Source organism: Pleurodeles waltl, chromosome 8 (genome assembly GCF_031143425.1).
Source record: "Pleurodeles waltl isolate 20211129_DDA chromosome 8, aPleWal1.hap1.20221129, whole genome shotgun sequence".
Lineage (NCBI taxonomy): Eukaryota > Metazoa > Chordata > Amphibia > Caudata > Salamandridae > Pleurodeles > Pleurodeles waltl.
Genome location: NC_090447.1, coordinates 766,442,409 through 766,458,594, shown reverse-complemented (window position 1 = coordinate 766,458,594; position 16,186 = coordinate 766,442,409). Strand labels below are relative to the sequence as shown.

Sequence of the window (16,186 nt, the reverse complement as noted above, 5' to 3'; positions counted from 1 at the left end):
AATATGTCTTATCTGTCCATTGTAGATGCACCCTTTCCAACTAAAAGAAAGGCTCGCTGGAAGAGGAACTACTCAAAAATAAACATTAAAGTCACTAGAATATAAGCCAAAAGCAAAAGGGGTGCTGCAAAAAAAAGAAAAAAAAAAAAAAGAAAAATCAAAACATCCAAACATCTTTCACTCCAGTCAAAGATAGCAGAGCAACCTCAAACCAAGATGCAAACTGCCACAGACCCAGAGACTACAGAAAAGAGGTAGGAAAAACATCCTTTATAGTAGCACAGCAAAAAATGATCAGACTGATGTTGATTTCCTAAATCAAAACCCAGGCCTGCTGTGTGGGAAAACCTGCACCCTTCACTCCCACATAAAATGAGTACCAACAGGATTTAGGCCAACCCTCACATTAAAGCTGTATATTGCAAATGGGGCGAGTCGCCAGCAACGAAGGCCAAAAAAGAGCCTCCTCATACTGAGGGTGAACTATAATTATAGACATGTAACTTAACGCTAAGGTCAAGTTGAAATATGCATAACCAAGGAAGACACACTAACACTGCAGAACAAACTGCCACTGTACACATCCAGTGTGTCATCAGACAGCAAAAGCACTAGGCATCTAGAGCCACAGACCAGAGTGGATTGCCTAGCCTTGGGTATTACCAACGCAAGATCAAGTGTTCCAAACAATCACACATTGGAACACATAGAACTAAGCATAAGAAACGCTATTCCTGGAAGTTCTGATGATGTGCCTCCATTATTCCCGATCTTGCCAACTGAACAAGTATGGTCCAGCGATCCATGGTCCGGAGAAGAGTCAACCAACTGGTTTCACGATAGGGCCCACTTGTCAACACTGTCATCCATATTAGATGTCAGGAGCAAACTTAAAAGGGAACCAAGGGAATGCCATATGCAAGTCAATACTCAACATTATGAAGCCAAGGATTTCTCAAGTGAAACTAAGAAGCAGAAAGTGATGATTACATTCACTCCAGAGTACACTGGAGCCAAGATATCCTCAATAGAAGTAACACCCTGCGTCTCAAATATATCATTACTACCCCCAGAGAGCTGCCAGGGCACAAAGAAGGGCAAACTGATCTTCAAAGCCTTAGCTGAGAGTGGTATTCACACACTGAATGGGCAAACTAAATCAGAAAAACATTTCGAGCTGGTGGCAGACAAAGTGTTATTGACTACATGGCAATTAAGGATTGAAACTGATCACTGTATTACCCTGTATTACTGGTTTCCTCCCCATTTTTTGCCTGATATCGGATGCCAGCTTGACTGAGTGTGTGCTGTGATACTGCTAACCGGGCCTCAGCACCTGTGTTCTTTCCTTAAACTGTGCCATTACATGCACAATCTGACACCTCTGGAACACAGCAAGTCCCTTGTAAAAAGTAACAGTGGTACCAAGTGCCCTGTGGCCAGGGAGGATCTCTAAGGGCAGCAGCACGTATTATGCCACCTCCTCAAACAAATGCAAACTGCCATTGCAGATTGTTTGTGTTGGAGGGAAGAAAAATGTAAATTCAACATGGCATCCCTCTCTGGGTGCCATGCCCACAAACCATTGCCTGTGGCACACTTAAGTCACCCCTCTAGCAGGCCTTACAGCCCTAAGGCAGGGCACACTATACCACAGCTGAGGGCATAGCTGCATGAGCAATATGCCCATGCACTGTCTAAGTCCATTCTAAGCCCCTGTAATTGCAGTGTAGCCATATTGAGTACATGGGCTGGGAGTTTATCATTACGAACTCCACAGCTCCATGATGGCTCCACCGCATGCTGGGAAGTTTGGAACCAAATTTCTCAGCTCAATAAAGCCACACTGATGCCAGTGTTGGATGTATTGCAAAATGCACACAAAGAGCATCTTAGAGATGCAGCCTGAAAGTACCCCAACTCTCTAGTGTGCGGCTGAGCGGTCTGTGCAAGCCTGCCACCAGACAAGTTTCTGATCTCATGGGGTGAAAGCCTTTGTGCTCTCAGGGGTTGAGGACAAAGCATACTCTGGGTGGAGGTGCTTCACACCCCCAGACCCCTTGCAGGAACAGCAACACTTTGCGGTGAGCCTCAAAGGCTCCTGCCTTTTGTTTTGCTGCCTCATGGCACTCCACCTAGGGGAGATGCACATCCCTGCGGACGAAGCCCCACTTTTGGCAGTAGGTCCAGCAGAAAAATTGGTAAACACCAGGAGCGTCTGCCCCAGCTGGGACCACCCCTAGGGTGCCCAGAGCTGAGGTGAACCCCTCCTGGCAGAATCCTCCATCATGTTTTAGAGGAAGATAGCCAACAGGGTTAGGTATATGCCCGCCTCCCCAAAGGGAGTGGGCACAGGAAGGGTATAGCCACCCTCAGAGTCAGTAGCCTTTGGCTACTGCCCTTTGACCCTTGTAAGTCTCAAACCTAGTATTTAGGGGCACCCTGAACCTTTCTCTCCAGATTCCTGGTGACCTGAACGAAGAAGATATCAGTTCACAAACAGGGAGAATGGGTGGAATCTGCAACTAAAATAGGTCTCTACCAGATATTTTGTTACCAAAGGTAAGTAACTTGTACATCTGATAGAGACTTCTAGTTGCAGATTCCTTACCTTAGAATAGATACCCAAGCAATGCCATCCTCAGACATAGGCTGTGAACCAAGATCATACTAGAATGTCCAGCAGGACCAAACAACCAAAGTAGCCGTCCCGACGGACTTGACTGTCCAGGCAGTAATGTTTAGCAAACGTGTGAAGGGATGCTCACGTAGCCACCTGGCAGATATCCAGGACAGGAACTCCGCGTGCTAACGCAGTGGAAGCAGTGGTTGCTCTGGTGGAATGAGCGCGCAAGCCCTCAGGGTGTTGCTTCTTGGCCAAAGCGTAGCACATCTTGATGTAAAGAAGTACCCATCAAGAGATGGTATGTTTTTGCACCTCCTTCCCTTTCTTCGCACCCACTTACCCGACAAAGAGTTGATCTCCCACCCAGAAATCTTTAGTACGATTTAGATAAAACGCCAATGCTCTTTTTTGGGTCCAGACGGTGGAGTCTCTCATCCTCATGAGAAGCATGTGGGGGTGCGTAAAAGTAGACAAGGTGATGGACTGGCCTACATGAAAAGGTGTAAGAACCTTGGGAAGTAAGCCTTAGTGCATACCACCACTTTGTCAGGGTGCACAGACAAGAATGGAGGCTTTGAAGAAAGAGCATGAAGCTCACTCATTCTGCGAGCAGAAGTGATGGCAACAAGAAACCAGTTTTGAAAGTGAGGGGCAGTAAAGGCAATTCTGCATCGGCTCAAAGGGCGTGCACATTAAGTAAGGACAAGATTGAGGTCCCACTGAGGCATGATAAATGGAGTGGGTGGAAATAAATGGGTTAGACCTTTAAGGAATCTATTGACAATAGGAGATTTAAAAAGAGTGAGGGCTGATCAGGTAGCCTAAGAAAGGCCGAAATGGCCAATAAATACTCTTTAAGGGTGCCCAAAGCAGAGCTCTGCTGGGCCAAAGACAAAATGAACAGAATAACCTCAGACAGAGGAACAGAGAGGGGATCAACAGATTTGTTGGTACACCATGCCACAAATGTATGCAGACAGGCGTATACCGTTTTGGTGGAGGGACGCCTGGCTGCCAAGATAACATTGCAGACTTCAAGTGGAAGATCAAAAGCTGTTAACTACTGCTGCTCAATCTCCACACATGAAGGTTAAGATTGGACAGGTTCGGATGAAGCACCCTTCCCTGTTTCTGCGACAAAAAATCCTCCCGAAGGGGCAGTCTGACTGGAGAATCGGTGGCCATGCTCAATAGCTCTGGATACCATGCTCTCCGTGCCCAGTCCGGAGCCACAAGGATTACCTGGGCCTGGTCATTCTTGATCTTCTTCATAACTCTGGACAGAAGTGGTATTGGCAGGAAGGCATAAAGAAGGCCTGAGTTCCACTCGAGACAAAAAGCCTCACCGAGCGACTGCTGTCTTGGAACGCGCAAAACAGCTGACATTGTGTGGTCACTGAGGAGGCGAACAGATCTAACCAAGGCTCTCCCCATCTGTGATAGAGACCTTGCGCTACCTCCAGATGGAGACAACATTCATGATCAACTATGCATCAATGTCTGAGTTAGTTTGCTCTGGCGTTCAGAGAGCCTGTCAGATGTTGAACCACCAGAGATATGCCCTGATGTGCCTGCAATGTCCAGAGGCACAGAGTCTCTTGACAAAGGGTCCAGGACCCTACCCCACCGTTTGTTGCAGTACCACATAGCAGTAGTGTTGTCCGTGAACACCTGCACTAATCTCCCTTGGAGAAAGTAAAGAAATGCTTTCAAAGCAAGCATGATCGCCTGGAGCTTCAGAAAATTGATATGGAGCCCAGACTCCATTGGAGACCAGAGGCCTCTGATCACGGTCTCTCCCATGTGGCTGCACCAACCCAGAAATGACATCTGTCACTAGGGATAGATCTGGCGGTGGAAGGGAGAGGGATATGCTGTTGACTAAATCTGGATTCAAAAGCCACCACTGGAGAGCTTTCACACTCCCCTCTGAGATCTGGACCATGTCGAAGAGACTCCCCTGCACTGTGTCCAGAACAGCCCGATGAAAGGGAGAGTCTGAGAGGGAGTCAGGTGTGACTTTGGCATGTTTATAATGAACCCCAGCATGTGCAGGAGGTTCGCCGTAGTCTGAAGGTGGGAGATGACTTTCTGGGGCATGTCCACCTTCAACTGCCAGTCGTCGAGGTAGGGAAAGACTGAAACCCCTAACCTGTGCAGATGAGCTTCAACCACCACCATCACTTTTGTGAACACCTGAGGGGCGTTGGTAAGGCCAAAAGGGAGCACGGTAAATTGAAAATGCTTGAGACCTACCATGAATCGTAGGTAGCGTCAGTGGGCAGGGCAGGACGGGAATATGGAAGTAATCGTCCTGCAAGTCCAATGCTACCATCCAGTCTCCTGGATCCAAGGAAGACAAGACCTGAACCAGAGTGAGCATTCTGACCTTCTTGAGAACGAGGTTTGAGGGCCCGAAGGTCTAGGATAGGACGTAAGCCCTTGTCCTTTTTGGGCACCATAAAGTAGAGGGGATAATAACCACGACATACTTCTCGCACGGGGACCCTCTCTCTTGCCCCCCCTTGGCCAAGAGAGCCGTGACTTCATTGTGCAGAAGTGCCAGAGGATCCTATGGTAAGGGGCCGTAAGATGGAGGCATGGTCGGTGGGTATAGTCTCGAAGGGGAGGGAGTAGCCCCTTTGGACGATCTACAAAGCCTACCTGTCCGTCTCCCAATGGGGCAGGTGATGGTGAATCCTGCCACCAACTGGTATATTTGGGAGGGTGGGGGGTACGGACTAGGAAGGTTTGGAGGCATCAGCAGGGGCAGTGGTGGACTGGGCAGACCTCTGGTTCCCTGAGAGGGGGGGGGGGTGGAATTGGAGGGTGGGTACAGAAGGGAATATGCAAGATAACGAGGATGCCTGGATGACAAGGCTCTCAGGCATGGGGTGTTGGGACAGGAATTTAGGGTAGTTCGGATCGGGTTCTGTTTACTGGAGCCTCTGTGCTGGGTCTGGACCAAGTACCCAGAAGGACATCAGTGAGGGCTTCATTGAAGGGGAGGAAAGGTTCCGAGGTGGAAGTCCCAAGGTTGAAGCACCTCAGTCAGGAGATTCATCCTAACCTCTACAGTGGGCAGCTCTAGGCCAAGTTCTGCAGCATAGAATAAGAGGCTCCCTCCACAGTAGCCACGCTATAAGGAGAAATCATGCCAGCACCTGGAAAAGTATCCAGACCACTAGCCTCGCCCAATTCCTGTGCCCAGTCCAAATCGGGGTTATCTGGCTGGTATCCTAAAGGGTCCAGCGTCCCCTCCAATCCTTCCTCGTATTCGTACCAAGTGTAATAAGGGTCAGAATCCAAACTGGGGTGAGAAGGCCCCATTGAAATCTGAAGCGGCGTTGGCCAATGCCCTTCTGGCTCCGGGTCATTGAGGATAAGGCTTGGGTTGACATTGATCGTGGGCACATCCGACATCGGGAGCATCGACAAACTAGCCAGCGCCGGCGAACGTCGCGATGGTACGACCTGCGTCAGCACGGATTTGGTAGCAGCTCCGGAAATACCCTTGGGGCCGGGGCAGAGGCCGGAGCCACAAAACCCGAAGGGCCCCACATCTGAACCCCCAGGTCCTGAATGCGCTGCAGAGGGGTCGGTCTGCCAAAATATAAGGTGCATGGCCTCATGAAACTCCTTAAGTTGGACCGGAGGCGCCCCGGCTCCCAGAATCTCGGGTAGGCAGAGAGGAGGCCCAGAAGTAGGCTCCGCGGATGAAGGCCTGGAGTGCCGATGCTCCTCCTGCGTCACATCAGCCGAGCAACGCAGTGAAGTCGAAGAATGCCTGGCCTTCTTTGATGACTTTTCTTACCCGAGTGACCCAAAGATTTTGAGGACGACCAGTGGTGGTGACTCTAAGAACGGTATTGAGATCTTCCTCTCGAGCGAGATCATGAACGATACGGAGTCAAGCGCCGGGCCGCCATGAGCTTTAGGGACTGCTCCCTCAAAGCCTTCGGGTGCATGGCCCAGCACTCCGAGCGCGACTTCGGGTCATGGTCGCGTCCAGACACCACAAACAGCCATGATTCAGATCCATCACTGTCATCATACTGTGACAGGTCTCGTAACGCTTGAACCTGGTCTTTGGGGACATCCTAGAGACACCAAATGTCACCAAAACTCAACAAAAGGGTCAAATTTGGTCAAAAAATGAACAGGGCGGCTCTGCTCCAGATCAGTACACGGCGAGGAAAGAAAAGAACTGACGTCACAATGCAGAGGGAGCACCTATATATGACCTCGACATCACCATGACGACCACAACGGCAACAATGGACATGAAGTTGTCCAACGGCATCTGACGGTGCACAAGGGTACTACTCTAAGAAAAATCTCCGGAGCCAGTCTGACGCCCGGGAAATTCTAAGGTAAGGAATCTGCAACTAGAAGTCTATCAGATAAGCCAAATCAGCAGGGAAGACTCCATACAACTGATTTGGTATCAGTCCTACCGGCTTGTCTGCAGCTTCAAGAATCCTGCTACAAAAAAGTGATGCATCATGCCGAACCAGCGACCTCTACAAACCCCCAGAGGACTGCTTGCCTGCCCAAGGACCAAGATCTCCCGAGGAGAGCGGCCCTGTCCACAAAGAAACCTCCAAGAAGGACTTCAGACCCCCCCTGTACACACTGGTCCTGCCCACTCTGCACCTATTGCCCACAGACCGAGTTTAGGTGGCCCACCGGTCCAGAGAAGGTCCCCAGGCAATTCCAACCTCAAATCCACCCTGGGTTGGCCCCTAATGACCAACACGAAGACTCCTGAAGCCCAAATCCAGAGGACCCCACGCTTTATCACCACCAGCTCCGGTGAAGATTTCCCAACACCTAAAGGTACCTCTGCACCGCAGCCCTCTGACCTTGGAAAACCCAACCAATGGTTCAGCAACATCAGTGGGTTCGCTACTTACCTGTCCAGCTGTTGGTCTTCTTCAGCCGACTCCCAGGACCAAGCCTGCAGTCTCTTTGTGATCCCTGGAGTTTCTCCACTGAAAAACATTGGCCGCCCGAAGCTGTGTTTGCATCCAGCATCCGGCCACCTCAGTGTCGCTGAGTGTGTGTGATTACTGCTGACCTGTAGCACCCGCCACTCCTCCACCCCTCTCTCCCCTGTGCTGATCTAAAACTCCCAGGTCTGTGTCTGAAGTCACAGGTACTTACCTGCAAGCTGTGTCTTTCCGCGTACCGCAAGTGTACATTGGTTTCCATTGTGCGCTCAACACCAACTTTGACCTCTGCACCTGGCCGGCCCCGTGTTGCTGGTTGTGCTCCCTTGGTGTATTTTTAAACCTTGCTCGGAGGACACCCTAACCCCTGAAGACTGGGATTGTAAGTCAAGTACTTACCTGCAAACTGTGCTGATACTTTTCCTCCCCTAGAACCGCATTGCTTTCTATGAAAATTGCACGGTCTACTTTTGAAACTAAAAAGTATTAATAACCTGAAAACTGTTTAATCTGTGAATTCCAAACAAAGTGCATGTGACACTTGAAACTGATACATACTTAAAACTGTACTTATCTGCATCAAAGGTCCTTTTGCTTCTAGCAATAAAGTAACAAAGGAGATTTTTCAATACATAAACATTGGAACGGAGTTAGTCATTGAGTGTGTGCCTCATTTCTTGACTGTGTGTACAACAAATGCTTAGCACTATTCTCTGATAAGCTTAACTGCTCGACCACACTACCACAAGAAAGAGCATTAGTATTATCTACTTTAGCATCTGGGGATCCAATGGACTCTGTGTACACTATACCTTACTTTGGTATAGTATATACAGAGCCAGCTTCCTACATTCACGATCCACTGCTTCTGGTCTTGGTGCACCCATAGTCAAGCTCTAGATGAAAAGTAAACACTGTAATGAGTGACCTCAAGTGTGACTCAAATATCTACACCACCAGGCATTACAAACCACAACACTATCCTTATCTGTAAATGTGGTGGCACAGTGGCTGCAGAAGCTGCAAATGCTCAAGGAGCTGCTGGTACAAACTGTGGAAAGGAAGAATGGTGACAACTCCCTGCATGGATCAAATGACCTACCAGCACAACCTCAGGCAATGTATGGGGGAACCCCAATCTAAACGAGACACCTCAACCAGAAGAAGATAGCGGGACTCCAGACCTAAAGCAAAAAAAGAATGTGTATGAAGTTTCAAAGCAGCATATCTCAGAAACTCTCTGCCTATGATAGTTTCTGCAATTCATGGTAATCCTTCGGTTCCGGAGCAACTGCATGAATTTAGCAAAAAGGAAGTTGCCCAACCTATCCTGGCACAAAAAAAACACTCATATGACAGCTGGTCTAGGCAAAAATTCCCTCAGATGTCTAACGCAATTATCTAGCACTATGGTAACCAATCCCAACTCATTCTTATAATAACACTTGGTCCCTAGAAGAAATTCCCTCATCATGGAGAAAAATCAATATTTGTGCTTCTACACAAAAAATGCTCGAGGGACATGTCTCTAATTATTGGCTGATTTTGCTGCCTGTTGGTCTGGGCAAAATATCTTGCAAACTGCTGTTCTCCAGCCTGGGCCGGTGGCTGGAAGGAACAAACCTAATAGCATACCAAGCAGGCTTCAGGAGGGGTCAGAGTACAGTAGACCAGTCTTCAGAATGAACTTAATCTGCTCAAAATATGCCTATTTAAAAAGTAATCTCCGTATCTGGTATTTATTGATCTCCAAACAGCTTTTGATAGCATTCACCACCACACATTATGGCAAATCTTGAGAAAGAGGAGTCCCAGAAAAAATCCTGAAGCTACTAATCACACTGCACTCTGGTTACACCACTAGGGTTAGATATAGCACTAGAGGCAAATGCACAGAAATCCCAATCCAGCAAGATGTCAAACAAGGCTGAGTCTTGGCACCAAATCTCTTTGACTGTTACTTAAACAATGTAAACACCTTGAAGGATCTCAGTTTCAATGTGCCTAAATGTATATCAATATAGCTTTTTTGCTGATGGAGTGCTGTTGACTAGAGCAGATATCGATGCACCATTTGCTGAAAGGGTTTGACTCTTTTTGCACCACCAGAAGACTGACCATCAATGCTGGGAAAACAAAATTCATGATCCTTAATCAAAAGCAGACGCTGCAAGCAAATTTTGCAGTCTACAACAAACCTCTGGATCAAGTATCTACATGTGACTATATGGGCATTCTTGTTGATGCAAACTCTTGTGGACTCCGCAGTTATCCAAAAGTAACAACATTATGGCCCAGCAAGCTGGAGCGGTGCTAAAATTAGCAAAATCCTGTGGCAATCACTCAGTCAGATCTGCAATGCTGGCCTATAAAATGAAAGAAAGGGTGGCTGTGATCTTGAGACATATGAAAACCCCAGCAATACAATTCTCTGAAAATAACTTTGTAAGGCAGCTGGGCCATGGAATGTCAATGGATGCCGCAAGAATTGAGCTAGATATAGAAAAAAATGGAGGATTATATTGCACTGGCATCATTAAAATATTGGTTCTGCATATGGTCCAAGGCAGAACTCGCAGCATATAGATCAACACTAACAGATATCATGAAGTTACGAGATCACCGTAAATTGCCTTGGTTCATTCACCTGTGAAAGGTCTTAGTCAATATTGGCCTAGAAGAATTCTGGTTCCATCCTGAAACAATTATGAAGGCCACTCTTGTTGCGGCTATGAAAGCATACTGGGATCACATAAATCTGGCGAAGGATAACTAGGTCCCCTGCTAAAACACAACCTGCCATTTAATCAAGAGCGGGATCCTGTGGCTTTCATTGATGACATTTACCTAGTGGAAAAAAGATCTCCTCATTTAAAATCTTGTCTGGGAATATTGCCAGTGGCTTCAGTAACCAAGAGGCGGTCTTCAAATTATGTTGAGGGGATAGATCATTATCCTTGCTCCTTGGGTGGTAGAGAAACATTATCCCACTGCCTCTTGCTGTGTCATTTTACGCTCTGTCTTCGTAAGCAGCATCCACATCCACTTTTTTTTTTTTTTTTTTTAAGTTCAAGGTCAGAAAGTGCAGAGAGGCTGAGGCTTTGTGTATGAGACCTGACGATAGAGACATTGTGATGGTTGTTTTATCCAATATTTATAGCATGGAAACAAAGAGCAGAAGTGCATAAAACATTATACATAGATAATGTTTATAAAGCTTTTAATGGGAAAACGCTTTCTCTCATGATGCATATCAAACTCTCCTAATCCTAGCTTTGTAACCAGCAAATGTCTATGACTGTGCAACTATGTCCTTCTTGTAGCATGGACATTTAACTGTCATATTTCTGTAACAACTGTAGCACGGTTCCAACATCACATCAATAGCATCAATGCACTTTTAAAACATCTTTAAAAAGACCAGAAGAAATAGACCTATGTTATATATGGCCTAGAAGCATAAGCAGGTTGTTTTGGATGCATCTCATGGCTCTTCAAATGTATGGGTAAAACATGTATGGCGAACTGTTAACCAGACATTGATTGTTGAAAGTACTTTTCTTTTGCTGTATTCTCAGCGTCAGGGCTGACAACTTGTATTCCCGCGGCTGCCGTTGGGCTCTCAGAAGGAAGGTGGGCAAATTATTAGAACTTTATGTCCCAATAAACCCTAAAACTAGGCTGCTGTTGGCCCATTATTGGATGGGGAAAGCACACTAGCACTTTAGGTTTTGTGCACCTTGGAATGCCAGTCAGTTATTCTTTTTCCCACTGGATCTAGCCCTAATATTTCTTGCACTTCACGTCTAGCGCACTTTAGATTGCTGGTTAGCTATAATCTTTCACCCTGATCTAGGTATACTTTTTTTTGCATTAATACTGAACTTTTATTAGCCAAGACGCAGTAGCTCGACTTGAGATCAGTGACTTTTATAATGTTGGGCCATAATTTGGTTAAATGGCCAAAAAGTAATTCTTTATTTTATTGTTCATTGATAGTGTTTCATTTTCTTTTTTTAAATGTATTTATTTTTAAATCGAGGACATTTTATGAACTGTGTGTAGGAAGGTGGCTCTGTGTATACTATATCAAAATGAGATATAGTGTGCACAGAGTCTAGGGGATCCTCAATAGGCTTGACAGAGGCAATAGTAGATCATACTAATGCTCTATTTGTGGTAGTGTGGTCGAGCAGTTAGGCTCATCAGAGGGTGGTGTTAAGCATTTGTTGTTCACACACAAGCAATAAGTGAAAGCACACACTCAATGACAACTCCAGGCCAATAGGTTTTTATATAGAAAAATATTATTTTGTTTATTTCTAGTACCACAAGATTCATTTAGCAGGTAAGTACATTAAATGAAAGGTACTTTACACAGTACTACTTAAACTTGGAATCGAATCAAGAATGTACAGTTTTCTTTAAAATGGCAAAAAGCTATTTTAAAAGTGGACACTGCAATTTTCAACAGTTCCTGGGGGAGGTAAGTAAAGTATACTTTTTGAGGTAAGTAACAAATGTACGGGTTCAATCTCCGGGACATAGGTAGCCTACCGTTTGGGGTTCAAGATAACCCCAAACACCCAGCACCAGCAATACAGGGTTGGTTAAGTGCAGAGGTCAAACAGGAGCCAAAATAACATGGGCCCCTATGGAGACTGGGGGTACTCCGGTTCCGGTCTGCTTGCAGGTAAGTACCCGTGTTGTCGGAGGGCAGACCAGGGGGGTTTGGAGGAGTACTGGAGGGGCCCTAAGTAGGTACAAAAACCACACCCTCAGCTGCACGGGGGCAGCTGGGTGCAGTGTGCAAACAGGGCGTCGGGTTCTCAATAGAACTCTATGGAGGGACCCGGGGGTCACTTTGGTGCTGCAGGCAGGGCATAGGGGGGCCTCTCACGCAAGCCACCGACTGGGCAAGGGCGAGGGCTGCCTGCTGGTCGTTGCTGCACCAGTGGTCAGTTTCTCTCGGGCCTGGGGAATGCAGGTGCAGTGCTTCTCCAGGCGATGAATATCTTCGTCCCGGGCACTGGCGGTCAGGGGGGTCCTCGGGATTCCCTCCGCAAGCGTCATTGTGGGGGTGTAGAGGTCAGCCCAGGGTGGACACGTCATTGGAGTGGCCTGGGGATCCTCTATGGCTAGTTGGTTTCTCTTGACACGGGTAGGGGGGGGGGAAGAGTAGTTGGACTCGAAGTTTATGGAGTGAGGTGAGAGTCCCTTTAAAGATGATTTCTTGGTCTTCTTTCTGGAGAGGAAGGCTGCCCACTGGAGTTTCTTGGTCCTCGGTGATGCAGGCAGTCCCCTGGAGGCTTTTCAGGGGTCGCTGGTCCTGCAGAACACGTTACTTCTTTTCTTGCAGCTTTTTGAAGAAGGTTACAGGCCGGTAGGGTGGGGCTGAGTCAGATGTTGTCTCCTCCTCTTCTATACGGGGTTTTCAGCTCAGCAGTCTTTCTTCTTTCTTGAGATTGTCAGGAATCTGAAGGGCTGGGTTCAGGGTCGCTCCTAAGTACTACATTTAGGGGTGTGTTTAGCATCAAAGAGCACATCCCTATCCCTAATCCGCCAACAGAAGATGGAGGATTTCTCAAGGAGGGGGTCACTTCAGTTCTGGACACGTTAGGGGTGCTCCTGGCCGAAGGGGTGGTGACTCCTTGTTTTTCTCATTATCCCTCAGGACTTGCTGCCAAAAGTGGGGGCTCGTCCGGGTGGCGGGCATCTCCACTGGCTGGAGTGCCCTGGGGCACTGTAACACCAGGCTTGAGCCTTTGAGGCCCACCGCCAGATGTTACAGGTCCTGCCGGGAGAAGTGTGAATCACCTCCACCCAGGACAGGCTTTGTTTCTGACCACAGAGTGCACAAAGACACTCCCCCTATGTGGTCAGAAACTCGTCTGGAAGAGGCAGGCTGGCATAGACTGGTCAGCCTTACACTAGCAGTTGGGCTAACATACAGGAGGCAACTCTAAGATGCCCTGTGTGTGTATTTTTCAATAAATCCTGCACTGGCATCAGTGTGGGTTTATTGTGCTGAAATGTTTGGTATCAAACTTCCCAGTACTCAGTGTAGTCATTATGGTGGTGTGGCGTTCGTAATGACAAACTCCCAGACCATATACTCAGTATGTCTACCCTGCACTTACGTCGTCTAAGAATTGACTTAGACACTGTAGGGGCATAGTGCTCATGCAGCCATGCCCTCACCTGTGGTATAGTGCACCCTGCCTTAGGGCTGTAAGGCCTGCTAGAGCGTGACTTACCTATGCCACAGGCAGTGGTTTGTGGGCATGGCACTCTGAGGGGAGTGCCATGTCGACTTTGTCTTTTCTCCCCACTAGCAAACAAGCTGCAAAGCAGTGTGCATGTCCTGTGTGAGGGGTCCCTGAGGGTGGCATAATACATGCTGCAGCTCTTAGGGACCTTCCCTGGCCACACAGCCCTTGGTACCAGGGGTACCTTTTACAAGGGACTTCACTGTGTGCCAGAGCTGTGCCAATTGTGGAAACAAGGGTACAGTTTTAGGGAAAAACACTGGTGCTGGGGCCTGGTTAGCAGGGTCCCAGTACACTTCCAATCAAAGCTGACATCAACACTAGGCAAAATGTGTGGGGTGGTGACCATGCCAAAAGTGGCATTTTCCTACACTGTGATTTTTGTTATATCATGTTTTGAATTGTAAAATGTATTATTAACTAATTGTTATGGCCGGTTTGGCTCAAACAATAAATATATTGATTGGTTAGACAGAGAATCCAACCGAAAGAGTGTTACTGAAGATAAATAACTACTTCTTCGCATGGCTACTTCTAACTGCAGGTTCCTTACGTTAGGATAGACATCAAAGCAGTACCTCCCGAAGGTAGAGGGATTATCAAGATATCTGCTTCGTTTAGTATGGCTTGAAGATTTTCTTTTTTTTTTTTTTTTTTAAGAGGAGACACATTGGTTCTTGTTTTGAAACTGTCAAAAGGCTGATAAATGTGAGAATGGAGCTCTGGATCCATGTCAGATGTGTGGAAAGAAAGGAACTGACTTCAGCATGCATAGGTGGCACTTATATAGAGCTCCACTCTGTCACTCCTAGGTATGCTACAGAGCTAATGTGGACCAATGCTGACAATGCTTTCAGATCTATTCTTGCACCTGACTAAGGTTAGGAATCTGTGGTTAGAAGCATCAATTAGAAGCTTCAAATATATTATCCACACAAAATATTACAGAAGCATAAGTGCTTTTCAAAAGCAGTATTCCGATACTATGCTTTTAAGCAAGCTGAGCTACCATTAATAAATGTTCAGATTTTAACCAAGAAGCAATGTATGTCTTTACCTTTGCTGTGTCAGAAACTGAATTCCAGTATCCTCCAGTCAGTGAAAACTTCCCACTCCCTATTCGAGCCAATATTTCTTCAGGTGTATCATCCGGACCATTTGCAAATGGAGTGTAACTGGAAAAAAAAAATGTACTAGCTTTAGAATAAATCTACAGGACACAACGTCTCTTAAATAAGTGAGCTTCATGGCCTAAGTGTATTGTGGCAGCAGACATCTTCAGAGCCGAATCCATATTTTTCAACTTTGCACTGTGCACACCTTTCAACGTAGTTTTCACAAATGTTCAAATGTTAACAGAAAGAAATCCTCAAGAGAGAAGTAACCTATAGCAACAAACTACAACCAATCTTGCATCCTTACCAAAATCATTTTTTCCAGACTCCTATATGCCAGATAAGGTTATTGATATTTTATGTTAAGTGTGAAATACCTTCAAGTCATGACACTCAGTGGAGTCTTAAGACTCATCCTCTGTGACTATGCCCACATTCCCCCCCTCACAGTGCAAAAGTAAATTGTAAAGAAGATGGAATGCTCAGTGACTTTTGGCTAACTGAAAGCATCACTGCTGTTTAGCACAAAGGGCAAGTACTGAATTTCCACAGAATGACATTCACAAGTTGATTTTCATTTTAGGATGTTATTTGTTCAAATTCAATCAACAGAAAGTTAAACTGGTGCAATGGAAAGGGGACTGGAAGTGCAGATTCATGAACCTTTACCAAAAAACCAAGTTAGTTACTTGCGGTAATACTCTTCCCTAGTTGATAATCTAACTGCAAACTACTCACCTGTAGAATATTCCAAGGTGCCCGACTGGACCTAGAATTTTTTTCTGCAGTGCTCCAATGCGCTGCAAGGTGGTGCTGTGGAGATCCATGTTGCCTTTCTTCCCAAACTGAAGCAATGGAGTGGAGCTGTATACAAGCACCACCCCAATGTCCCAACATCAGTTTTTTCTTTCCCAGCCTTCGAATGAGGATTCAGATCGCTGCTCCCTTCTTTTGTCAGTCTTTCGGTAATTTTTCCTATTTGAATCCGGTGCTCAAGAGAAAAATTTCCCCACCAAAAACAAAACGGTTTAAAGCCTTGTAGTGAATGCTCAATAAATATGGTAGTAATGAACCTGCATGAGTTGTGCCTTTGGTGTTTGGCTTCGGGGCACAACTTCATGTCATGTGGAGTGTGCCTTCATAAACCCAAAGGCACTCTGATCAAAAAGCAAAGCTGTAAGTCAAACATGTGAGGTGGACTCCATCCCATTCTGCCACTCTCAA

At 46.6% G+C, this 16,186-nt stretch overlaps 1 protein-coding gene across 2 annotated transcripts in view; it reads right to left on the bottom strand.

The window, feature by feature from the left end:
• RPS6KA3 (ribosomal protein S6 kinase A3) overlaps nt 1-16,186 on the bottom strand; it is a 540,094-nt gene that overhangs the window by 27,468 nt on the left and 496,440 nt on the right. For both annotated transcript variants that reach the window (XM_069205007.1, XM_069205008.1), the window contains exon 20: nt 14,905-15,022. In XM_069205007.1, coding sequence (XP_069061108.1) covers nt 14,905-15,022 — 118 coding nt within the window. The remainder of the gene's footprint in view (nt 1-14,904; nt 15,023-16,186) is intronic.